This window comes from Ixodes scapularis, unplaced genomic scaffold (genome assembly GCF_016920785.2).
Source record: "Ixodes scapularis isolate PalLabHiFi unplaced genomic scaffold, ASM1692078v2 PGA_scaffold13__105_contigs__length_92229423, whole genome shotgun sequence".
Classification (NCBI taxonomy): domain Eukaryota; kingdom Metazoa; phylum Arthropoda; class Arachnida; order Ixodida; family Ixodidae; genus Ixodes; species Ixodes scapularis.
In genome coordinates this window covers 87612886-87639072 of record NW_024609839.1, presented here as the reverse complement: position 1 = coordinate 87639072, position 26187 = coordinate 87612886, and the positions used below count along the sequence as shown (strand labels likewise).

General features: G+C 44.9%; 1 protein-coding gene across 1 annotated transcript; it reads left to right on the top strand.

Annotated features, from left to right (window-relative positions):
• Nucleotides 1-5539: 5539 nt before the first annotated feature.
• LOC8042143 (intracellular coagulation inhibitor 2) lies at nucleotides 5540-9369 on the top strand. Its single transcript, XM_002415263.5, has 2 exons — nucleotides 5540-5693; nucleotides 8053-9369. The coding sequence occupies exons 1-2, from the start codon at nucleotides 5550-5552 to the stop codon at nucleotides 9274-9276; spliced, it is 1368 nt and encodes a 455-aa protein (XP_002415308.5). The 5' UTR covers nucleotides 5540-5549; the 3' UTR covers nucleotides 9277-9369.
• Nucleotides 9370-26187: the final 16818 nt, after the last annotated feature.

Below are 26187 nucleotides of genomic sequence, written 5' to 3'. Positions count from 1 at the left end.
GCAGAACAATCATTCTTTTCACATGTGCACGGGTAGAGATAATAAAGCAATCCTTATTTAAACTGTAATGAGCTGGTGGTGAACTGGGACAGTTGGTTGATGCTATACATGATGGGGAACCATTGTCTTGTCGTGTTTGTTATTCTTCGTAGTCCATGTTTTTTTAGCTGTTTTCCCCATCAATACTTATTTATTGCAAATCGGACTATATTAACTTGACCTTAACTTTTTTATTGATCGTCTACATGCACAGAAAGTTACTTATCCAGTGTTACTGCAATGTCCTTGCTGTCTCCCTTGGTTTTCGACATGGATCGTTCGCTGCATGGTACGTAAAAACACTAATCAATATTTTCATTCACGTGATTGAGAAACGTTCCAAACTGTTTACTACGTTTTAATAATTCGTAATAGTTGCTCCTATATATTCAACCGCAGAGTAAAAACGCACCCGCTTTTCTCCCTAGACATGCATTACCGGAAGTCAATTTTCGACTGGTTGCTGTCTGCTTCAATTTGCAACAGCACAGACTAGAGCCAGCTGATCCTCTAGCGTATATTATAACAACTCTATGGTCAGCGTCCCTCAGCATCTCGTCACGGGCACTAACTGAGCGTTGGAAGAACGCAGCACGACGCGCAACGGAGACGCGATCTAAAAATATCAGACTTTGCTCGCCAGGGGGCTCTGCTCCCTGGCGAGCAAGCCAGGATACTATATTTTCTCCTCGAGTACATCAGAAACGCGTCCCGCCATGTTTCTGAAAGCACAGACAAGCAATTTCCACCAGCTCGAGCGTTCGTACTAGAAATTCGATGACGCGCTTAGAAACTCATTCACCGCAATTTTCTCACGTCGAGAGTGCTTACTATAAACGTGTCGATTTCACGCGGTGTTCAGTAGAGATCCCGGAGGAAGCAGGATTTCTGAATGGGAAGTCGAACAGAGATACGTGAATATCTCTCTCCCCCTCGCTCCCTTTCTCGTCACTACGCAAAATATTAACGCTCGTGAGCAGGGTTGCCGCAAGAAAGGGCAAATGTCTGTGCGTTTGTGTGTTTTTTTCCCACGTTGTGTTTCATTTCCTCCTCACGTGGCAGCATTCTGATCCGAAAGACTTGGAGTGGGTTGCTGAGAAAGGTGCCACTTCTGCGAGGAGGCCAATGTTCCGGATGGACTTTCCGGAGTCATCAGGTTGCGATTGCGACTTACGGATTTTAGCCACTTTTGCCCGAAATAAAGCAAGATGATTCCTTAATAGAACATACCAAGATAAGCTTTTTTTTTCTGCAACTATAATAACGTAGATCTTGAATAACTGGCCGGTTCCCCCTCATTCCGTTCTCTTTTGGAGATTATGAAATAAAACTAGATTGTTGTTTGGGAAAAGAAAATATTACACAATAATACATTTTAATTTTGATTCATTTAAAAAAATATATTAAAAATAAATATTACACAAAATCTACGAATGATTATTAAAAAAATGAACTAGATTGCATTCTGAATTTTTTATGGAACCACAGTTTGAAGGAAGGACTATGTTCCTGAATTACGTTAAAGCTTTGCATGGAGACGATTTGAAGCTGGCCACTGATGTGGATTACCCTTCATACCCCAAACTTTACTTTAAATACTACAGAACTACAAACTCTCACATGGTTTTAGAACACAAAGAATAACAGAAATCTGGCATTGGAAAAAAATAAATTACCTCTCTCCGCAAAAACGTTTTTGAAATGGTGCTCGTGAGCATCATTGGGAATTAACGACGCTACTTCACGCCGAACGAATGAGAGCATTTACCACACGGGAGAGGGCCAGGCGCATTTTGAATTTCGCACCGTAGAGAAAGGTATAACCGAATTCGCAATATTGGCGCCGGTCTTCTCGCAGTTTTGAAGCCAGCGGTGCGCGCCATCATACCTGACATCCACTGTCGGCTTCGGTTTTGAAGGACGAGTGATCTGTTTTGAAGATGCATTTCGATCCTCCACTGCTAAATGCAGATGTCCTCGTCTTTGCGACAGGGGGCGCTTAATTTATGGAGGCGCACGTGGCACGGGAAAAAATAAATAATTCTTGAGTAACGCTGGGCATCAAAGGGTATTGAGCTTCTGGAACTATTCTTTTATATGGGACTACCGATCACTTAAATAAAGCAAAATGCCTTATCTACCTTACCAGACAAGAAACAAAATTCGTTGTTTTAGGTAATAAAATAGCTAATAGGTCTGATTTGATTCGTTTAATATAAAAAAAGATAAGCCTCTACAAAAACAGAATCCGCATCATCATTATCATCATCATCAGACAGCGTTCGCGTGTTCCATATAACTTTTATGAGCACTGTGCCTGACAGCTTACATACCAGTTAAGCTAACTACAGCGCAAAGAAAGACGAGGACGAATGTCCCGTGCGCTTCACTCCGTCATTGTCTTTTAGTGGGCTGCACCCTTAACTAGTCATGAACCAAATCGCCCACATTGCCACTATAGTCCCTTACATACTTTTAGCTTACAGGGGGAATGAAACGATATCGGGTTCGAATGTTAATGACTTTACAGAGACCTACTGGTCCTGGTAAACTCGCACGTACCGCTGCTGATTCAGAAGCTTCTTGGTCGCGGTGAAATTGCGAGGATAAATGGGGGCCATTTCTTTCAGTCTTGCCTTCGCAAAGCTAGATGACGTAATTGTGGGATGGAAACCACCCACCTGGACATCAGTCGAGCTCGGCTCATGGATTGGACGCGAGAACTGCGTGATCACTCGACTTCAGCTTGTAACAATCAAAGCCTCGGCGGGCACTCGGGTAGTTGTCATGTCCAACCACTGCGGTGATGAGAATATCCGAGCTTCAACAATGCTTGAAGCTCAGCACGCGTTTTCTACTTTGCCGACCCCAGCGCGTGGCTATGACTAACAGCAGTTTACGTGGCCGCTTGTTCTGGCTACAAGTTGAGGGGATGAACGATGCTCGTATTTCTCGAATTTATTTTCCGACTGCCATAGCTTAGAAAGAAAAACTAAGTTAAGTTTCTCCGGTTGATAACGTTAGTGAGTGATTCTGAGTAGTATTTAGAGAAACTAGAAAAATCGTTTCATGGCTCCTTTAAAACTAAAGTCCTGAAATGTTGCTGCAAGCTGGAACCATTTTCATTCGTGCTTCTGAACCTGTCTTTCGTCATTAAGTGCTAACAACACGAAGCAACCTTTAACTGAACAATAATAGCGTTGTAGGCAACTCTGTATATGTTTTACGGAGACTTCACGCGGTATTTGATAGCACGATCGGTGGTCAAGTCGTGTATCCGCCCAATGCACCCGGATTAGGATCTTGATGCCCTAAAAGCTTTATTATAATTTTTTTTCAGAAGGAAAAAAAAACATTGTTTCTTTTTTTTGTTTTGATTTCTTTTTGTGAGAAAATAATCGCATTTGTTTTGATAAGTTCAGAAAAACAATTATCTGATCTGAGCTTATGTTGAGAATACATTTTATAGAAGTCAAGAAATGACTGTAGTATTATTGCGCTTTCCCGCCCATTATAATTTCTTTAAATGTTATGGTACATCATAACGCCTAATGACGCACTTTCCCACAGAGCACTTGGAGAGAACCGATCACTGCAAATGATTGGATTCAGCGAATAATGAGATGTCTGCTATAAAATGTCCGCTATGTCACTTTTAGCGTCGTTTCTCACGATCGGTGTCCCCGACTCAGATCACATATTCCGGGTCAGGTCGCTTTCTGGACAAAATCAGTCGCTGGACTCCTTCCCAAATTGATCAGGGTGATTTTCTTCTCCCGCCCTTTACGGAAAAGTTGGCACGCTGACAATTTTTCACTGTATTTTGGATCGTGGTGTCTGTACGTACACTCGAAAACAACTTAAAAACACACACACACAAAAATTAAAACAGAACGTGCAGATTTAGGACAGCGTCCTTGGCTTTGCGATGGATCCTCCGTTGTGCTTCTCTTGTGGTGATTCGACTTTCAAAGGATGATCACTGATGATATCAGCGCCGGCAACTCCCTTTTCTTCTTAATCTGCCGGTGACGGTTGAACGAACCTTAATTGCAAAAGCACATTGCGTCAGAGCTCTGCTTTCGTACCAGCCGCCGCTGGACTCACCGACACCCATGACCTTACATCGCACGCCATTCATTCACTGACGTGTATGGTTATTCCCCACCCTTCCCGCCTTCGTAGTTTTTGCCGTCCCATGCAACCGAATATTTCACGTAACAGAAAACCGTTTCACGCATGTTTCAGCTGGCCGCTGAGAATGGCGAAAGGAGTTTCGAGTGCAAACGTATATCGTCCCGCATCCCACGTTCCGCCCCCAATTAATCCTGACTGTCAAGTCATCCAAACAAACAAGCTGAGAGAAACGATCTACGTGAAGCCCACAAAGAAGACGGAGAGGGAGAGAGAGAGAAAAGGAATACGTGACGTCACGATGCGGGTATGCGTGACCACAACCAAACCGGGAGGACTCGGCCAACCTTCCGCCAAGCGCACCGCTGGGGCGACTTTCAAATGTTCCCGCTTCAGAGAGAGCCCGACCTCACGCGGGCGGGCGCGCCTTCGGAAATCCTCTTTCGCGCGTCACAGAAACTCGTCTGACGCAATCTCCCATCCTCCCTCCGCCGCGTCAAGCCGACAAGCAACCCCCGTCCGTGTCACCGCCGCCGCCGCCAGCAAAATGCCGTCACACGCCGCAACCAGCGAGAAAGGCGATCGCACGTGCTCACCCATCACACGCGCACACAAACACAGCCTCGCACCCAAAACTCCTTCGCCCCTTGCTATGGAGCGAAGCGAACGCTCACTACGCTTAGCCGACTTCAGGCTTGCGGCGTCACGCGTGTCACGGCCCATTTCGTGCGCGCCGGTTGGCTCCGCAGGAGGCACAAAAAACGATGACGTGTCGGCTCCTCGGCCGCTGATTGGACAACCGGTTAAAGAAACCGTTAAATTTGCTAAACGCGGTTGGCTGCTCCTACCGGTGGCCTTCAGCAACAGTACAAGTTAATAGTAAGAAAATAAATATGAACGCCTTCTTTCTTTCATTGGGAAGTCCGGAGATTGCTTGCTACGCCGCCTCCGAGCTGACGGTCTTGCGAGCCGATCCCGTAGCTGATGAACGGCGTCAAACGAAACAAATAAATAAATAAAATTATGCCACGAAGCACTATACTCATTTTCACCTTAGGATGGACCGCAGCTGACGCTACGAGCCATCGAAACTAATCCAGTAAGTGTAACCTTCGGGAGGGGCGCAGTGAAGCGCAGAGGGCGTCGTCACGTGCCAGGTTCAGAGCGTTGGATTGCCTTGGGTGGCTCGTAGCGTCCCCTGCGGTCCATCGTCAAGTGAAACCGAGTGTACAATGTTGACAAGGGGGAAGGGATGTCTCTTTAAAGTTCCGGTCGAGTTTTGTCCGGGAAGGAGCTGCGCGGGCGAGAAGCGCCCCACCGCTGTCGGCGCCGACGTCGGCGTCTATCGGGGTGAGAGGGGTCGGCCTCCGGACGTCATGTCCGCTCGATTACGACATCCGCAGCTGGGTTTCCCGGCCTGGCTAGAAAAGTATCGCTCGGCCCGCATGGAGCGGCGGAGCGCACAAGCCAGTCGAGCAGGGGACGAGCAGCCGACGACGGTTCCGAAGGAGACGAGACAGGTGAGTCGATCCGACCGGCGCTTGATTTACGAAGACGCCCAACCGGGAGTCGTGTGCGGCACGTTTGGTGCAGGTGGATAGCGAAAAGAAAGCCCAAGTGAATAGAGATCTGTGACCGGGTTGCTGTGGTACAGGCTGTCTGCCGACCGCTTGTTGTTGGTCTCTTTCCGACTCTTTTATTATCGACAGCGATTTTCTTTCTTTTTTTTTTTCTTTTTGCGTGGGGGCTGAGTTTACTCAGGGACCTGTCCTTGAGTTCTCCCGTTTGCCAGTTTTGAAATGACGCGTGCTCTGTGTGCGTGTAGCCGTCTTCTTCTGCTTAACCACTACCCAGTGTTTCTCATGATGTTTAAGCTCTGAGATTGGGAAGGAAACTTGAAGATATCTTAGAAAAAAACAGAGAAAGGTGACAGACGAGCGTCTCATACTCAGCTAACAAGATGCATTTCATACAACGCTTTTCTCACCATTCTCAGGTTTAAACATCATGATTAATACGCACCAGCTCGCCTGCACGTTGACCGTTTTTTTAATTCATGTTAGTTAATATTTTGTTTTGCACAGAAAGTTTCGTATTTGATGCCAACGGAGTAGAATAATATAATGTGACCTACGAGGAACCCATGCGCGTCAGTTTTAACAAGCTTCGTATAAAATACTTTGTTTTAATTTATGAAAACTAAACGTATAAATTCTAGGTTCGTACGAGAGACTAATGGTTAACATGCACCTTTTAAATTTAGGGTAAATACGCCCTGTATCTCGTTTGAAAAACAAAAAGAAGTCGCAGCGTTTCAGAAGGGATGTCTAAATGTACCGCAGAGTATCAAATATGGCGTCAAATATGAGCAGATCCGGTGACTATATATGATCAGATTGCGGAGCTGTCAGATCTAGTTCTATTTTATATTTGATAAAATGTATTTTGTATGTATATGTCGTATGTTAGATACATATCTCTAGAAAATTGCAAGAATTAAAGCAGTGAAGAGAAGATTTTGGTTGAACGTGGTCATGACCCATGTGGTGACCGACAACAACCAATTAGAATGCGTTTTGCAAGATCTTAGCCACTTGCATGTGCCGTGCTTCAACACGCTGATTGCACGTTGTCCCTGAGAAGATCCGCATTATTGACACGAGTTTGGAATTTTTGGAGTAGTGTCATCGGCAAATACCTTATGAAGCCATTTAATTCGCGCTCATCAACAATGCAACTGCTAAGCTTTGTGTAAAGTGTTTTATTACTTATGCTTAAAACCCCGAGACAAGGGAACAAACGAAGAGAAAGAAAGCGGACAACAAAACGACGTTGTTTCCTTTTTCCTTTCTCGTCGCTTAGCCCCTTATCTCGGGGTTTTAAGTATAAGTACAATCGTTCATCAGGTAGTTTGAGCCATTACCCTAATTTCAGAGTTCTCTTTAAGCTCTCAATCCACTAAATACCCGTGATCAAACTACGAATTGTCGAGCTCGTATTTGGGCTTCTGTGTGCTCTATTTTCAATGTGGAACGCCCGTAAAATATTACCGTATAATATTTAGGAAAATATAAAGCGGTCTATAGTTTTTCACAGCTTAAGAAACGCATTGCAAGTAATGTTTACGCTTTTTTGTTTTAGGATTTAGTTTTCGGTGCTCTCATCGCCTAGTCATGCAGTCGGCTTCGGAGCAATAATATGGTGCTTGGGACTCACCTTGCCCTTCGCTTCCTAAGCGGCCAGTGATTATATTAAATTTGGATAAGTTTTCTTTTTTAAACGAATTCTTTTATGAAGTGTGGAGGGCGTCACTTTTTGTCTGTGTCACCACTCTTGAAACACGCAAAAGGAAAAGCGAATTTCACAGTGGCTCAGTCTGGGCCAGATTGCGACCCAGACTGTGTGAAGTCACACAGTCTGGAAGCCATCAGCCAGGCTGACGGCTTCACACAGCTTGGACTGTGTGAAGCCATCAGCCTCTTAGCTTAGACTCTGTGGAGGAAAGGCATGCCAAGCTTGAGGCGCGCAAGAGCTTGCGACTTCACTTTACGTGCCGCTCCGCTCTTCGGCGGCGCGTTCTTTAATGCGATCTTAGCTAAAACGCTGATTCTAGCAAACGGGTCGAGAAGCGTTTTAAGGTAAAGTCGGCGATGTTTTTGCCGGGAATGTTCAGTCGCGTGACGTAAAGAGCGCGAACGTACACATAACCACCTGCCACAGGCCGTGCCACCGGCCCGTCAGCCATTGAAACGCACTTGACGCACGTACGCACGAGGAAAACTAAATAAGACGGGCGGCGACATTCACTATACATGTTGTTGGCTGGGCTCCAACCTGCATTTACTTCATACCCTTTATTGTACCTTCTTTCCCTTCCAGACCAATTACCTCACCATGACCCGCCTGCTATGGCTCTTCGCCGCTATTACCGCGTCGTTAGCGCAAGACGACATCAGCCAAGACAAGTGGAAGCTGGCACGAGCCAACAACTACCTGGGGCTCAATCTTCTCAAGCAGCTTCCCAGCAACGACAAGACCAACGTGTTCTTCTCCCCGTTCAGCGTGTCCACAGCCATGGGCATGGCCTACGCCGGCGCCCGCGGGGACACCCTGGAACAGTTGACGCTGAACTTTGGTTACGCTGCGGATGAACTCAACGAGGGCAAGGTCCTCGCCTTGTTCAAGGAACAGCTCCAGTCGACCAACGACCTGCCGCACGACTACACGCTCAACATCGCCAACGCAGCCGTGGCCCAAGAGGGGTACGGTATCCTTCCTGAGTACACCGACGCACTCACAAGTTCCTTCGGTGCCGAGTACATCGAAGCCGACTTCCAGAAACGCGGTCAAGAGGCCATACAGAAGATCAACGCTTGGGTTAGCAACAGGACACATGGGAAGGTACAGAGTTTGTTCGACGAACCACCGGACTTCTCGACTCGGTTAATCCTCCTCAACGCCATCTACTACAAGGGGACGTGGCTGTACGAGTTCGACAAGACGAAGACGAAGCCGAGGTCGTTCTACAATGGCGGTGTCGAGAAGGTCCAGGTACCCATGATGCGGCTCAAGTCAACTCTTAACCACACCTACAACGCCATCCTCAACGCTGACCTCGTAGACCTGCCTTACGTCGGCAATGACTTCAGCATGACCATCATTTTGCCCAGAGAAAAAACCGGATTGGCTTCGCTCAAGTCGGTTCTGACGTCGCAGACGCTTAACCTTGCCCTCCAGAACATGTACCCCAAGGACATGAAGCTGAAACTTCCAAAGTTTAAGCTGGACACCAAATACACTCTCAAGCCCACGCTCGAAGCCATGGGCATCACAAAGATTTTCTCGGCCGACGCCGATCTTTCAGGTATCAGCGGTTCGCGAAACCTCTACGTGTCCGATGTCCTACACAAGGCTGTGCTGGAGGTCAATGAAGAAGGCAGCGAAGCCGCTGCCGTTACGGGTTTTGTCATCCAGCTAAGAACGGCCGCGTTTGTGACGCCGCCCCCGTTGCCAAAGGTGTATGTAGATCATCCGTTCATCTTCCTCATCAGGAACTCTAGAACCAACACCATCATGTTCCTGGGTGAGATCAACGCCCTCTGAGTCATCCTGTACAGAGAGTATATTTGTGTTCGTCATTTTGTAGTTTACTTCAGTTGTAATAAAGAGTCATTTATGTTTCGTTGCATTTTCCAACTCGATGTATGCGGTCTGTTACTTGCGAGAGGCTTTTGCAGGTCGAAAGCTTAATTTATATTAAACCTCTTCCCGTGGCTTTACAGCACTAGGAAAACGAAATCAAATGCTGGCATTAACTGTTCTGGTGCTTCATATGCAATCCCCTTCTTGATGCCAAATATGATTCACCAAATACTGGTGCATAAGAAGTGAAAGCCATTGTCTGACAAGAGCTGTTCCAACCTTGTGCCTTACGAAATATACCATTTGTTTTCTATTAGAACAGATCGCCGAGAAAAACAATGAAGTGTTATCTCGCCACTGAAATTCTTTTAAGTAGTGGTATGTTTGAATACTATCTGGTAAATGATACGTGATGATTTTATACGATTCCACGTTGCTGTGCCCTTTATGTTAAATTCATTTTTTATTTAAAAAAAAATGTACAATAAACTCAAACATAACTTCGTGTGCTCATGTTGTTTGCCGTGTAATGCTTTGTTTTCCGTAGAGCAAGAGGTGTAACAACGAAACATTGCGAAAATTATTACCTTGTATCACTAAAACGCGCGAAGAGTACGCGACCACTTGCCAGATGGCAAACATATAAAAAAAAAAATAAGCGAAAAATGTTTTAAAATGAATGAAGCTCGTAACACAAGCCTGACTGCCCGGGGCAACGGTTTCGTCATTCGACGTCACGGCAAAATAGCAGCTATCAGCGTTGTGTTTACCGGCCGCAGCTTCTCTCTTACATAGAAACTAGAAACGGTTTCGCGACGTGTGCTGAGTACAAACTACTGAACAGCGTGGGAACTAGAGGCATCTAAAACTAGTATCGTTTTATTCACTATCCTCGCTGAATAATAAAGACATTGAATCGATGTGACCGTTTTTTCTTATATCACCTATCTTGCGTGTGGAGTACGGCAGACGGTGTATAGTACGTTACACTTTAAAAGCGTTCGCAATAATTATTTGTTGACGTTGCCCGATTTCTCCGTCACAAAACGTTTTGAATTCTTTCATCTAAAGCTGTGGGATTGGAATGCGCACTATACGTATAGTGTATTCGCACGCTTGGTTTAGTTATTTTTAGTTGGCGTCGGATCTCGGTTCAAGGTCACGGTCACTACATGTTTTCTTCCAATGTTCATTGCACGTCACTTATAAAATTGGCGGTATACATATATTTCGTCGAAGCAACGTGGAGCTATTTTCCTCGTGATGTTTCTTTGCCCGTGTAAGCCGGTCTAATCAAAGTGAAATGTTTAGCACTCTTTTTTGCGTGTGTACAATGATGAAACTGTTTCTCGATGATAATTTGATTCAAGATTTTTCCGAAGCTTAGAAGCAAACCAAGTTATAACAAAAAACGATAATTACGGATAGTATATCGACGTTCCCTTAATTCTAGCGATAAACTCTGTTTCTTGCTTTTTTCCCCCGTTGAATGAAGAATGCAGTAATGCCGAGCGCTTCGCACACTAACGTTCTGTTTACATACCAGCCTTCGTTTGCCCACACCAGGCTCGCGTGAAATGAATAGTCTGCGCATGGGGGGCGCAGTGCCGACCGCAGCGCCACCCAAGTGAATTGACATCAAAGAGTTGAGTTGAAGCGTAAAGTTGTCGAAACAAAGATCTGAACTTGCGCGTTGTTTTTTCGCGCCACTTTGGGTTTTCTCAACAGACACGTACAATAAAACGCGTGTACTGTGCCACAAACTGCGTTAATAAAAAGTTATCGAGTTACCAGTTTATTGTATCGCTTGAATGGAACAGTAAGGCCAGGACATTATACGTGCCAACGAAGCAACCCAAAGTGGGAAGCCTAACCTTGGGTGGGTCGCAGCGCGTGTGCAACTTAACAATCATCCGTGGGATTGACGTCACATTTTTGCTGAACAATAGTAACGCGTGCACTTCTAACCTAATTCAAACTATCGGAAGATATTGCAAGTTCATTAGTTACCAAACAACAAATTACCTTTAAAAACAACACACCACCTCGGTATTTTCAATAAAGGGTTAGATAATTTCTTTTCTTTTTTGGTTTTATTGTATCCGAGGCTTAAAGCTAATTTATTGTTTCTCCACCATCTCTGGATGATTGTATCAACAAAAAAAATGTGCGCTATTTGTGAATATCGTGCGAAAATTGATCACTTGTCTAATATTTCTTTGACCTACCTTCTCTTATCTGCAGTTAGATCCCCAAAGAACGAATCGCGATGCTAGATGCGCGAGCATAATGAGACCTATCCTGCGTTTCGTAAGCTAACGATGTGATCTACAAGCGAAAACAGGTACTTGAGGTGACAGTTGTTATTAGAGTATTATTTGTATATAATATTGAAATTGAGAGTCTAATATTCTTAAAATTTGCCTTCACTCTCAAGGCTCGTTCGCACATTTGCGTCGACCACGTTGCATAGCACTTCGTCGTGCAGCACAGCGCCTCCCCATTGGCTCGTCGCAAGGGTCGCCATAGCAACAGCTTGACGCAAGCAGTCTTAAGTTTTAACACAGTCAAATGCGTCTGTGTGAACGAGGCCTTATGTGCAAGATATATCGTTTTAGAGCGCAGCTCTTAGGGGCCCGTTCCCGGCTTGAGCGGCGTCGGCGTCGCCGTTGGCGTCGCCGTCGCCGTCGGCGTAACCAAGGTCATCCCAAGGTCACGTGGCCCCCAAGGTCATCCCACGGTCACCCCGAGGTCACGTGACCCCCCCCCCCCGGTCACGTGACATCCCCCAGGTCACGTGACCACCCCCAGGGTCACGTGACCCCCGCCGAGGTCACGTGACCTCGCCGATGACGTGTCAGTGATGGCGGTGAGGTCATCAGTGACGTCACTGATGACGTCATCAGTGATGATGACGATGACGATGCGGATGCCGGTGACGTCATCAGTGACGTCACTGGTGACGTCAGCAGTGATGATGACGATGACGATGCGGATGCCGGTGAGGTCATCAGTGACGTCACTGATGACGTCATCAGTGATGATGACGATGACGATGCAGATGCCGGTGACGGTATCAGTGACGTCACTGGTGACGTCAGCAGTGATGATGACGATGACGATGCGGATGCTGGTGAGGTCATCAGTGACGTCACTGATGACCTCATCAGTGATGATGACGATGACGATGCGGATGCCGGTGACGTCATCAGTGACGATGACGTCAATGGGGAGGTCACGTGACCTCGGCGGGGGTCACGTGACCCTGGGGTTGGTCACGTGACCTGGGGGTGTCACGTGACTTCGGGGGGCATCCGCATCGTCATCGTCATCATCACAGATGACGTCATCAGTGACGTCACTGATGACGCCACCGACATCCGCATCGTCATCGTCATCATCGCTGATGACGTCATCGGAGTCCACATCGTCATCGTCACTGATGACGTCATCAGTGACGTCACTGATGACATCATCGGCATCGTCACGTGACCCCCCAAGGTCACGTGACCCCCCCCCCAAGTCACTTCACCCCCCAGTACTCTTCCCTCCTCCTCCTCAAGAGCTGCGCTCTAATTCGGTGTTACAGGGAGTTGTAAACGGCTTTCACTTTTTTTTTCTTCTTCTTTTTCTCGTCTGTGAACGATAATTTTTGATCAATTTCAGTTTGTTTTACTTTGTAGAGAAGCAATTTTCGCTCGTTTAGCACTTTTTTGTTTGTACATGCGGAATTTTGTAAACGTCTTGCACAATTACGGGAAACTGGCCCTTGTAAGGCTTGGAGGATTTCCCAAGTTTCACACTGCAATCTCTTTTCTTTGACCGTCCATCGGTTTTGACGGGAACATAGTTATTATTATCATTAAGATGCCACCAATTATAACGAGGAAAATGGGCACATCCTAACTCTGGAACCCTTAAGAAAAAGTCGAATAAGAAACAAAAATCAAAATTAAAAGCTGGGATATAAAGTCAATTGAACGTTCTATGGACGCCAGGACGTAATTACGATGCCATTAAATATGGCACGTTCGCGTAGAGGGTGCTTGTTTACTCCTCATATAAAACAGTTGTACGTGCGCGATGCCCTTGAGGCTGGTTTGGTTTATCATTTGCTTTTTGTGGAGGGTGTTTCTCCGCTAGCTGCTTGAATATCTTTCGCTCGACGTGTTTTACCAGGAGTCCCCCCCCACCCCCCTCTTCTTACCCTTCCAACTTCTAGGATTCTGATTTCTACACTTCTTGAAACAAGAATATAAAACACCTCATGACCTTCTACGCAAATAAAAAAAAGAGAAATATTGTAGGTTTTTTTACTAATGCGTCTTAACATTTCTGCAAAATTAATCTGACATGTCGATGTTAATGAGTGTAACGTTACTCGGTACTTTATAGGGTCTGAATATGAAGATGTATCTTATTCCGATTGTAACAGGGTGATTCCACGTCAATTCATGCAATGATGGTCCGGGTCATATTTTAGATATTTTTGTTAAAGATATATATGAAAGCCATGTTTTTGGGAGGAACATTCAGCTAGATATGAACGCCGTAACAATTGTTTTCGCTGAGATATAAAATAGAGAAGCTTGAGGCGTGGAAATTGAGAAGATTTCACAATGCTACTTTGCACAGTAGTCATTTCCTTATCGAACCTTTCACGGCACCATAACTTTTTTAATGGCTTTTACGAAGGTTATACAACACATACATAAAAAATTAAAAATATCCATAAAATATTGCAATGCAAACAAAAATATCAAACATGGCACAAAAACGCGTTTTGGAGACATATTCACAATTTTTTTGCAAATAAACCATCTTTCATAATACTTCACAAAACATACCAAAATGCGCGTATTGAAATATTATTTACGAATATATAAAGATAATATGCCCACCCTTAAACATATTTTTGTTATCAACGCGGAAATTCGGCTGATTTCTCAAAATGTGGCAAGATTGGGCGTCGATATTTAAAAAACTCCATCTTTTATTTTCTTTAAACTCCCCTTGGCACTTTGCAGTGACTTGAACTAACCTGTGATGGCAAAAGATTGAGTAACATATGACCTCCAAGCGGGAAAAGCTACGACAAACCTTCACTCGGAGCGAGCCGACGTCTTCGTCATAGCGGCTTTGCCGCACAGCACCAAACGTTTTGAGCGTTAGTTATGGCATGTATTTTATATTATTAAAATTCTTTTTTTCATAAGGGCTGAGTATTAGTGACGCGAAAATGGACTTTGAGCTGGAATACCATTAATTAGCTTACAATTCACAGGAACAAAACGGCCCCACTGTGCGAATTCGCTAACTATGCATAGATAAGCTTAAAACTCTCAGTTATGCGAGTGGCCATGTATACATCCGGCCTCTCGGCATATGATGACTTCCACAGATGAGAAGCCTGGATTCCTCTCACAGGTTTTATGGTGGTCCACTCTGCTTGCTTTACCGCACGAAACTCTCGAACCCGTTCCACAGACAGGTGGAACATGCAGACATTTGTTACTTTTTTACGTTGCACTTCCACAAAGTCTTTAGCGGTGGCAATCGTTGAGTTGAGCGAAGATCTCAACTTGGTGAGCGTTGGTTCTTCCATCTACTTCATCACAAGCGCTTTCTCCGTGTCCAGTGGCTGAAAAGATCCATCTTGCCGAAGAGTGCGGCTTCCGAGACAATTCGTGGAATTGGAAGCGATTCTTGAAATGCGCCGCCGCTCCGTCTGATACAAAAATTATTTCAAAAAAGACTGGGAAATGAACATTAACATACTCTTTTATGGCCTATGTGGCTAGAAGAGCGTGAGCTGTGTCATGTGTCGTGTACCATCGGTGACAACGGCAAAGCTTCGCGTGCCTTGCGTGGACGTAACCACACTTGTGGAGAGAGACACTTGAGTTTTTTTTCAATGAAAACTCTGCACTTCGGTTGGAAAGAGTACTGTCCATTTTTCCGCAAAATCGAAGTGGAACATCACTGCCTTGGGTGGTAAGGCGGTTCTTGTGTCATGTATCAGGCTTCGTTCAAGGTCAAGGATGTAAGAATGCCTCATACACTTTTCGCTCTCCTATTGCCGCAGGAAGGCAGAAGTGTCCATAACCTTTTTGACGAGTTCGCCAGCGTCCCATAACGCAAAACAGATATCTTCGTCTTCGTCGAGATGAAGCGACTGCAGCGAGATGCTCTGCGTTTTTGGGCACTTTTCGCAACGGCGCAGAAAGCAATGGTTCTGTGGAGCGCAGAAGAGGTAGATGCGCTTGAGGTCGTCTTCAGTAAATGTCTTCTTTGGGGCATTTGTTATTGCCGTTAAAAGCAACTGAAAATTGACGCAATATATCCATGCGCACACCTCGTGCTCGGGACTTTTTTTTTTACCCATTTTGGTCGTAGGGAATAAAATTTGGAGATGCCTAGTTCGGGTTGGGGATGGTCCTTCCTAAACAGCTGGTAAGCTTCCTTAATAAAGCGGGTCATAAACCTTTTTACGACTTTGAACATGTCGTTGATCATGACTTTGACGACGTCCTTTTTGTCGGGGCTTTGAACAGAGCATGCGAGGTCGTCGCGTGTGTAGTACTCAATTGCAACCCCCACGTCTTCGGCATTCGCCTTTTTCCCCATGTTGGGATCAGGGGTTGCCCAAACACCACCTTTGCGCTTCAGTTTTCATGTTTGATCAATCATGTAGGCAGTCGCACCCGACACCAGACGCAATATTGTTTTCTTCAGGATGATTGGTGGCAGAAGCACGTACAATCGCTTGCGTTCCTGGTGGGAACTACATGCCTTCAGCACTTCGCAAAACGCGTCAAACCACTCTGCGCAGTGCTCACAACTGTCTTCGAGTTCGAGAGTTTCGTGCGGTGAAGCAAGCAAAGTGGACCACTGTAAAACCTGTCAAAGGAATCCAAGGAACTCATCTGTGAAAGTCATCATACGCCGAGAGGCCAGATGTATACATGGCCATTCGCGCAACTGAGAGTTTTAAGCTTATGATGATGCATAGGTAGCGAATTTGCAGAGTGGGGCCGTTTTATTCCTGTGAATTGTAAGCTAATTAATGATATTCCAGCTCAAAGTTCCTTTTCACGTCACTGATACTCACCGCGTATAAAAAAAGAATTTTAATAATATAAAATACATGCCATAACTAACGCCCAAACGTTTGGTGCTGTGCGGCAAAGCCGCTATGACCAAGACGTCGGCTCGCTCCGAGTGAAGGTTTGTCGAAGCTTTTCCCGCTTGGAGGTCATATGTTACTCAATCTTTTGCCATCACAGGTTAGTTCAAGTCACTGCAAAGTGCCAAGGGGAGTTTAAAGAAAATAAAAGATGGAGTTTTTTAAATATCGACGCCCAATCTTGCCACATTTTGAGAAATCAGCCGAATTTCCGAGTTGATAACAAAAATATGTGTAAAGGTGGGCATATTATCTTTATATATTCGTAAATAATATTTCGATACGCGCATTTTGATATGTTTTGAGAAGTATTATGAAAGATGGTTTATTTGCAAAAAAATTGTGAATATGTCTCTAAAACGCGTTTTTGTGCCATGTTTGATATATTTGTTTGCATTGAAATATTTTATGGATATTTTTAATTTTTTATGTATGTGTTGTATAACCTTTGTAAAACCTATTAAAAAAGTTATGGTGCCGTGAAAGGTTCGATAAGGAAATGACGACTGTGCAAAGTAGCATTGTGAAATCTTCTCAATTTCCACGCCTCAAGCTTCTCTATTTTATATCTCAGCAAAACAAATTGTTACGGCGTTCATATCTAGCTGAATGTTCCTCCCAAGAACATGGCTTTCATATATATGTTTAACAAAAATATCTAAATTATGACCCGGACCATCATTGCATGAACTGACGTGGAATCACCCAACAGGTTACTTTTTCAGTTGTGTCTGAAATAGAAGTAAATCGTGATTTCCGTGCCGATCCTTTCAATACACGAGATGTTTCAATTAATCAAAACTGTCTAGTAGGCTATGAGACGCTTAAGCGTCAGCAGATGGTACACTGACACTAACGGCCCCAACTTTTACGAAAGGCTTGATGACGGTGCGATATTAGATATTCAACACCAAAAATACGCATCAAAGGGTGCAAAAAAGAAAAAAAAAAGAAAGAAACACCGAGGTTTCGCATTAGGGCAAAGAAAACCCCGATTACTTCCGTTAACAGTCAGTTACACTTACTTAGGATATTTTAAGAAGCTGTACAACTCGGCTATCAAGCCGCTCGGGAAAGTTGGTAGTGTCGGTTGAACGTCAGTGCACTGTACGTCCAACTGAAGTGTAGGGGTGTCGTAAATGTGACAAGGAGTGTAAAACCTACACTTTCTTTTTTCTTTTTTTACGGTGTACTGAAAACACTGTTTTGATGGCCAAAAAGCTAACTTAATTTCTGGAGCAAGGAAAATTAAAAAAACAAAAACAAAAAAACGTGTATTTCGATTTTTAGTTATTAAAGAGTTTTGGGCTAGCGTACTTAAAAGCTTAGCGTATAGTGAAAAGAATATCGTCTTCGCAACTCTCCATGCGCCAATCCAAAAGGTGCTTTGGACTCGGTGGAGACGACGCTATTTCTTTGAGTACGCAAAACTTTGTGTACGCTAGATTAAAGCTCCCTGTCGATAGCCTAAGAATCACCGGGAGTGGACTATTACGATCCAGCTTTTTGCCTTGTGAATGTTCTTCGGTGTTCTGATGGGTTATAATCAAGCAATCTCATTGGTTCCGGAGCGGTGATGAAATGTCCGGGTCAGCGACCCCCCCCCCCCCCCCCCCCCCCCCAAAAAAAAAAAAAGATAGTATTTTTTTGCGCAAAAAACAATTTACGCGTCTCTGAACGCTCATTTTCCGCCCAAATCTGGAGATATATGTCGGAACCAGATGCCAATGTTCCAGCACTAACCGTTATCTCAATAAAAAAAAAAAGTTAGAAGTGATTTTCTAAAAGTTTCGAAGAGAAAATGGTGTCCGACAAAAGCTTTCGAATACATGGAGCTCTATGGGCGCCAATTGCCGAGAAACGGGTAAAACGTGGGCCCCATTTTCGCATCGAAAACTTTAGAAAAGCACTCATAACGTTTGATTCAGTTAACGGTGTTAGTGCCATCCCGTTCGGACCTCTACAACGCTACATTGGAACGATGACGAAGCGTTCCGCAATGCATAGTTTATGATTGAAAAAAAAAAAAATCAACAAAACACTTTTTTTTTTGGTGGGGGGGGGGGGCAAACAGATGTACGCTGATGATGGCTAGGACGTAAAAAAAAAGCACTGTGGTCGCTTAAAGGCATATGTTGGTTTGTCGGTGGTCTAAATCCGCGATCACGCTGATATTACAGCACACAAAAGACAGCTTGCGGACTTTCTTCCTGATGTGAGCGTCTTTTCACGCATAAATGTTTGAAGAAACAAAGCTAAACATTATTTGAGCATGCTCGAGGGCGTGCACGCAAATAATTCTGTCATCGAGCCTGTAGCGGACGTCGCGTCTTTTGTATGATGCATGAGCGGCCTGACCTGCCGGTGTTTGTCCCCCCGCCTGTGGCGGTGGGACCAAGGCGTGAGCAGATCGTTGACTCGAACCCCTCTCGATTTATTTCGCTGCTGCGTCAGACGAACGCGGCTGCACTCCGAGCAACCGGAACTATACGGGCCGACGACGGCTTTTATCTGTCCGTGCCTCGGCAAAGAGATATGACTCGCGTTGCCTGCTTCCGCTGCTCCGAAGTACGCTATTTTTTTTTTCTTTTCCGACGTCGAAGGCACGGTCGAAAAAAAACACGAAACAAATAAGGAAATACCGAGCCGTTGCTTCCGTTTCGAGGGATTATTGCCAGTCAGGGACGTGAAGGAAGCAAACTCGGAGGTCGTCGTCACCTACGAGCGCTCACAAAGCCTTGCGCTTGCGTGGAAAACAGTGTGCGATGCAAATCGGCTCTTTTCTTCTTCTTCTTCAAAAAAAAAGAAGTCTTTTAAAGATATGTTTTTGTGTTACTTTGAACTTTCTTTTTGTTTACAACGTTAGAGGTTCGCGCTCGAGTAGAGCGAACTGCATAGTACCGACACCTCGTTTGAATCCCGGTGAGAGTGCCTAGATTATTTATTAGCGCGTCTATCAAACAATTATCACCTGGATTATTTTTATCTAAACGCTCGGAAATGCAGGAAGCCTCGCGCAATGCGCCAAATTATGAAAGCAACTTTTTTAGCTCCATTTCTGTGGTATTTACATATGCTGAATCATACAGGGTGGAAACAGCGCAAATTTGACGAAGGACAAGAAACAAGAAGTGCGCAGACACAGCGCTGAAATCACCGAGCCGTTGCTTTCGTTCTTGCTTCTGCCTTTCTTCAAATTTGCGCAGTTCTCACCCTGCAAGATGATCATCGAGCTCTCCCAACTTTCTGCCACGTTGAATCGATTTTGGCGAGTTCTCGTTAGTTTTATTACATACACCATTATGCTGTTTAGCTGGATACTAAAACTGCGACTGTGGAATCGTCAAGCTGCACGGGCGAAGCTTTTTTCCCACTGCCACTCTACAGCTGCATTTTTATGGCTGAATTTTACCCAGGTAAAAACATAAAATTACTTGATTTCATAACTGAAACTTCTGCACGCGCAGGTCCTTGTACAGCATTCAGAACGTCGATCACTGGGACATGTGCAGGGAGCTCGACGAACGACGAGGTAAAAAACACGCATTATTTAGTACTCACAAGAGAAAACAATATACATACTTCATGCGACATATTTACAATATGGCACTATTCGTGGCGACGTATGTTTAAGCACGGCATCAGGCTTTCGCGAGAGAGTCGCGGCCAACGTTAGGAGTCAACCAATTCGATTGCTCGGAGATCTGAACCGATAGACTCGGGTTCGGAGAAGTCATCGTTGAGGGCGCAATCGGCCACCGATCCGGTCACCCACTGATCTCTACTATAGGGGGCTGGATGGCGCTTAGCTGCTCTCCGAGCCTGGCGCAAGTGAAGCCACCGGAAGTTCGATGCTTGTCCCGGAAGTCGGGCGTGTGCTGGGCTTCCTAGTGCATTCAGTCGATATTTTGGACCATGCTTTTTTGTGTGTTTGATTGGATTTTAATTCTCCCGTTCTGGATTAAATCCCGAGAATGAGTCATTTGAACGCGGGACATATTCACACTTGATCTACTAGAATCTCAAAATGTTTACATTGAATGGCTTCCCACGATACTTCTCGGGTCTGCATGCGCTCTTACTGCGCAACAAGCAGGCTCCCTTGAGGGAACAAGCGAAAATCTAACGTCCTCGACGCTTTTCAAACCAGCACTCGGAAGGGTTACAAAGCCTGCCAAGCGCTCACTTTCAGGACAAGGCACGCACTTCCGGTGGCTTCATACCTGTTTGCTTAATGCGCCATCCAGCCCCCTCTAGTGGAGACCAGTGCGGTGGCCGATTCCGTTGACGAACACCAGCTCGTAGCACGTGGAGCAAAAGCTCGCGCTGCAGAACCCAGTGATACCGGGTTCGATCCCCACCCGTTTCTATCTAGATGAGCATCGTGCATTGCTACTGCCTGGTGCATTCGGCCAGTCGGCCTGCTCTCGAGGCCCCTTAAAGACCCCAAGCTAGCGGTTGCGCCGCACTGGCTACATTTCTTATCTACAGCTGGGAAACCAGACGTCCATTAAGGGTGACCAACTTCCGACTGTCTAAACATACAGCATAATTAAGTTTCAGCCAACGTAGCTAAAGTCGCTGGATGCCCCTAACTCTTTCGTAAAGCCCCATGGACCCGCCGAAAATGTGGATGATTAGAAGCCTCATCTATACTTGAGGTATCACCCTTGCATCAGCTGTCGAATCTATTCAGAATCGTTCCGCCCGTTTCATACTTCCGAACTATCATCGCACAGCCAGCGTAACTTGCATGAAATCGTCCGTCTCCTTGCCTGTCTCTTTCCGAAGAAAAATATCTCGTCTATGTTTCTTTCACAAGATTTATCACACTAACCCCGCTCTCCGTCAAGCATTGTTTTTAGAACCATCGTACGTATATCATCACGTGTAGACCGTGACTTAAAGATAGGGATTCCCCATTGCAGCACCTCCACGTTTAATGCCTCTTATACCCCAGACCCCCATTGATTGGAATCGCCTTCCTGCACATATAGTCTCTATAACTAACTCTTTTGATTTTAAAAATGTTGTTAACAACTTTTTTAACAGATGTTGCCTCGAGCATGTTTTTTTTTTTTTTTTTCCTCACTCAACTATGTTACTTTTATGTGTTTTGAGTAACCCCCACTCAGGCGGTCACTCAAAACCCTGAGGGAATAATTCTTATTATTCCCTCAGAGTTTTATTATTCCCTCAAATCCGGCCCTGAGGGAATAATAAATAAAAATTAAATGAAAAGAGCTAGGGGTCATATTGTTTCGGAATAATTGAAACACTACGTGGAGAATGAAACATTTGTAGAAAAAATACTTATCAAAGCAACTATATTTTTTTAAACATCTATATTTTGTTCGTTTTTTTTTACTCGTGTATAAATCGGCGCCATATGTGGTGAAAAGTTTTACTAGGGCTGTTGTCCGCTGAAATTTCCAGCCAAGGTAGTTTATATGAGGGCCCTGCCAAAAACTACTTTCACAATCTGTGACTGAGTTTCCCAAGAGCGCTTGTTTAAACAAACCAAGGAGATGAAAGATGTCGTCGTTGACTAATTCTTTCTAAAGAAAAAGAAATAGCCTGAAAGAGAGAGAAAAAGAAAGAGTTAAAGAAAGAGAGAGAGAGAGAGAACAAAATGAGAGCTCAAGGAAGGAATAAGAAAAGGCTTTTGGCACTGGAGAGGCGCAGAGTTGACGACCTCGTGATGGCAGTTTTACGGCCCAGAGGAGACAGCGAGCTAAGTGGTGCGCGTGTCTGGAGGAAGCCGTGAATAAGGCACGACCTTGGCACCTTTCTTTGGATGTCGAGGTTTTCGCCGGGTTGCTTAGGTCGGTGAGTCGCGAAGCGAAAGCTCGATAGAATTTGAGATTGTTTGGGGTCACGTACGCATGAACGCGTCATATCGCCTTCGAACTACGGTGAATGGTTTCTGATGTCGCACTCAGCTTAGTCAAAGCCACTTAAATATGCGTAGCAAGGAACGTGTGGTTCGGCGTCATTATCTTTGAACGCTTTAATTAGGAATTATATTTTGTTTTTGCCAGTGTTTGCTACGGACCGAGAAAATATTCCTACATAAAGCACGTTCATCTACGTTTACAAGAACAAGAACGATTACAATTTCACAAACCACTTAACTCGAGGGCGCATGTTGCTCGGATTGTTTCGTACTAAAGAGACATTTGTTCAAGTTGTCTAGTCCGTCTAAAGTCAAAACTTAACCAGACCAGATCCGCATATAAAAGAAAGAAAGAAAAAAAAAAAAGAAATTAATGTTTGAAGGTACGAACGACTTGTTTAGAAGCTTCGAGTGAACACGATCTGTTCTCGAATTCGCCAAAACTATCTCTCTCTTTCCATAGCCGTTTCTAGATATACTATGCTGGCATTCTGACATCATATCCGTGATGAGAATAAGGGGAGTTTCCCTAGTACAATTTTTGTTTTTTATTTACCCGACATGGTTGTACGCATCGTACAAAAAAACAGTCTGCATACAAATTCGAATGCGAGTCACCCCGAGATTCATGCTTCGAGTGCCGCGTGGCAATTAGTTCAAGGAAAAACGTGGCACGCGGCATTCCAACCACGGATATTGAGGTGACTCGTATTTGTGCAGACTGCTTTTTGTAATGACGTATGAACAGGGTGACTCCGGCTTATAGCAATTTTATCGCACGAATCCGCGAGACAAATCGAATGTACCCATCAAAACAATATATAAAACTTGATGCTACTCCTCTTTCCGTATACTCTCAGATTTTAGTTACGTTTGCGATTCACCAACTCGTCTTCGCATTCACTATTTTTTTTTTTATCATTTGCCGAATTAGAGGGATGCGGATAAAATGGTTATGAAATCTTGCATCCAAAAGATCTAGATGAACTCAGACAGGATACTATTTCGCGCTATCATTTCTGCGTGGCATCATGTAAACAGCATGGAACGTGTCATTTAAATGTGCAAGGCTATTTTTCATGCGGACCTGTAGCCTCCCTTCTCATGTTCTGTGTAGGAGGATGTTCGACGGCGTGTCCACGTTTAGACCGCACTTCGAGACGCGGGAATTCCCTTCGAGCAGCTTCGATGGCCCGTTGTTGTTGTTCTCCGCGGCTCGGTAAACGTAGCCAGGACCTCGTCCAATTAACCCTCGCCACGAGAACACGGAGCGACTACTCTACGTTCTCGTGATATCCTACATCCCTCGTAACCGGATCTCCTCTTTACGCGTCCATACTATTCTATACAACAAAACAGTGTTTACAAACAAGTCCGCGCTTGCCCACACCGGGCGTGGGCATCGCGCGTGCGCAGGGACCAGATTCGTGCGAGGCGAAGCTTCTGGGCATGCGCAGTGCCGACGGCAGCGCCACCGCAATGCCGCGACGTCAGAGACTCACTCCGAGTCCTACCGCCGTCAACGCTACGATTGAGCCGACCTAACGTCCCTAGATGAGAGCTTCCTACAAGTAGCGACATTCTTTTAAGGGCAGACTGCGTGACGATGCAGGGTTTAGGAAGTGAATGGCGGCGCACAGCAGAGGTTTGAACTGAATGCCGCCATTTTGTTCCTACAGAATGGGCTTCGTCATTCGTTTAGTTGTAAAAAGAAGCATCGAGGGACTTCAGGATATTTATTTATTTATTTCAAAATACTATCAGTTCCTACATGGGACTATGATAGGGAGGGCATGAACAAAAAACTTGATAAACACTGAAGGAAAAAATAAAAAGAACACAACAAAAACTTGACAACTGCATTCGTTGCAAACCCGTCCTAAAATATATTACAGAAGAATCATTCGGCACTGGGGAAAAAGGTAAAATCAATACAACAATGGAAGAACGACGCTGGCTGGAAGTCATGACGCGACAAAAAGAGGGAATGGTAACTAAAGAAACATGCAATTTCAAGGATTGCTGCCCACGTCATCAAATGCAAGATAAGAACGAAAAGATTCCAGCGATTGACACGATACTGTGTGAAGTGTCCACCACACAGCGTTCGATTTACGGTTGGTTTTCTGCACGTGTGTCCTATAGTAACGGATAGCTCAAGTAACGCGGTGTGTAGCGCAGTCCCCTGCATATGATTATCTCCCGGCAACCAAAGAGAGTACGGGACTAGCGGATAAGAGCGCCGAAGAGCCAATCTGGATGCAAGAAGCGCGAACATAAGCCCCGCCTCTCTTGACCTGTCTGTAACTAAAAATACTGTTGGTATACTCTGGTCGTCCGTTCAAATTCTACGTAAGGCCTTGAAACTTACTTCGCGACCTTGAAACTTACTTTGTGTATACAGAATGAATAACTAAAACGGCAATAGCGACTCTTTTAATTAAACGTAAAAATGAACGAGACAAATCGTGTATACATTAGGACAAATATTTTGCCGCAACGAAATTGGGTATCATTGTTAAGCGTTTCATGTTTACACTTTAAGAAACGGCATAAACTATGTGGCAATTTTTATTTAATTGTATTTAAAGTACAATTTTTAGTTTCTTTATGATTTCAATAGTCAGCCGGCAACGGCCAAGCGGCGCCAGCAGAGTGAGAGTCAACGGTTCTACCCTCTCTCGTTTTAACTTGGCAGAGGGCGAACGCTACGCCATCCCTACATCGCGTTCCGACGGCTTCGATAGGCGCTACGTATACGAGCGCAACGCAAACGTATTAAAGCATGACGCAGCGAAAATCCTTCTTCGCAATAGAAGCGCACTCCGGCGATACGTAGTCACGTGCCTCAATCCGTTATTCCGATTGGCCCGCAGTTGCCCTAGGTTCCGCCCTACTGACACGTTTTACGCCCATGGCTCCCTGGCCTACGGTTCCCTGGTTTCGGACACTAGCCTGAGCGACGCCACCAAAGTACTAGCTCACGTTCGAACAATGCAGCCGCCACTTCCAGGCACACCCACCGTCGCCAGATAGCGCCAAACCAAACAGCATTGCAGGTTGCCTGTACCTTTGTTCCGACATGCGTGCTTCTTTGTCAAACTGAGGAAACTTAACCGTTCAGGTTGAGGACGAGGACAAGTGTATTCGATCTAAAAGTAGTAATTATGACGACCGCGTTTTAGTTAAGAGAACAACAACAAGAAAACAGGCAACCGATTGTTCGTGCTAAGTGTGTCAGGCGTATGTACCTGCTAGGAGTTGTGCAGCTCATGAAACCGAGATCGCGGAGAAAGCCACGGAAAGCACAGTATGTCCGAGCTGAAGAGAGCTAACCGAGCCTCTTATTTTCTTAGTAATAGACGACCACAAAAGTTTGCATACATGCATATGCAGTTTTTCGTGACTCGCGTACTCAGGCCAACGACTACATTCTGAAGCTATGTGAACCATGAAAACAGTGATTTCCAAACGCGCAGGTTGTAGAAGTCGATCCCAGTAATATTGAGAGTAAAATAAATAAATAAATAAATAACAACGAACGAAGAGCACATAAATATTTTAACAAAGGTGTCTCCTTGTCTTCTTTTAGGCGTTTGTTATTCTCAAATTTAGTGAGCGCAGGGTTTGGGGGAAAAAAATGAAACAGAAAAAAAAAGCACGTGTTATTCTTGTGCGCAACAAGAAAAAACTGAAAAAAAAAGTTTGGTTAATTTTGCTATTTACAGAGGGTATTACCACACACGCTCGGTTCTTTTGGATCTGCTTTGGGCTACGTGTTCAATTCAAA

What these genes read in the sequence shown, in the direction of transcription:
- LOC8042143 (XM_002415263.5), top strand. Translation starts at nt 5,550, where the DNA reads ATGTCCGCTCGATTACGACATCCGCAGCTGGGTTTCCCGGCCTGGCTA. An exon ending in TTCCGAAGGAGACGAGACAG is followed by an intron (nt 5,694 to 8,052) that starts GTGAGTCGATCC and finishes TTTCCCTTCCAG; the next exon opens with ACCAATTACCTCACCATGAC.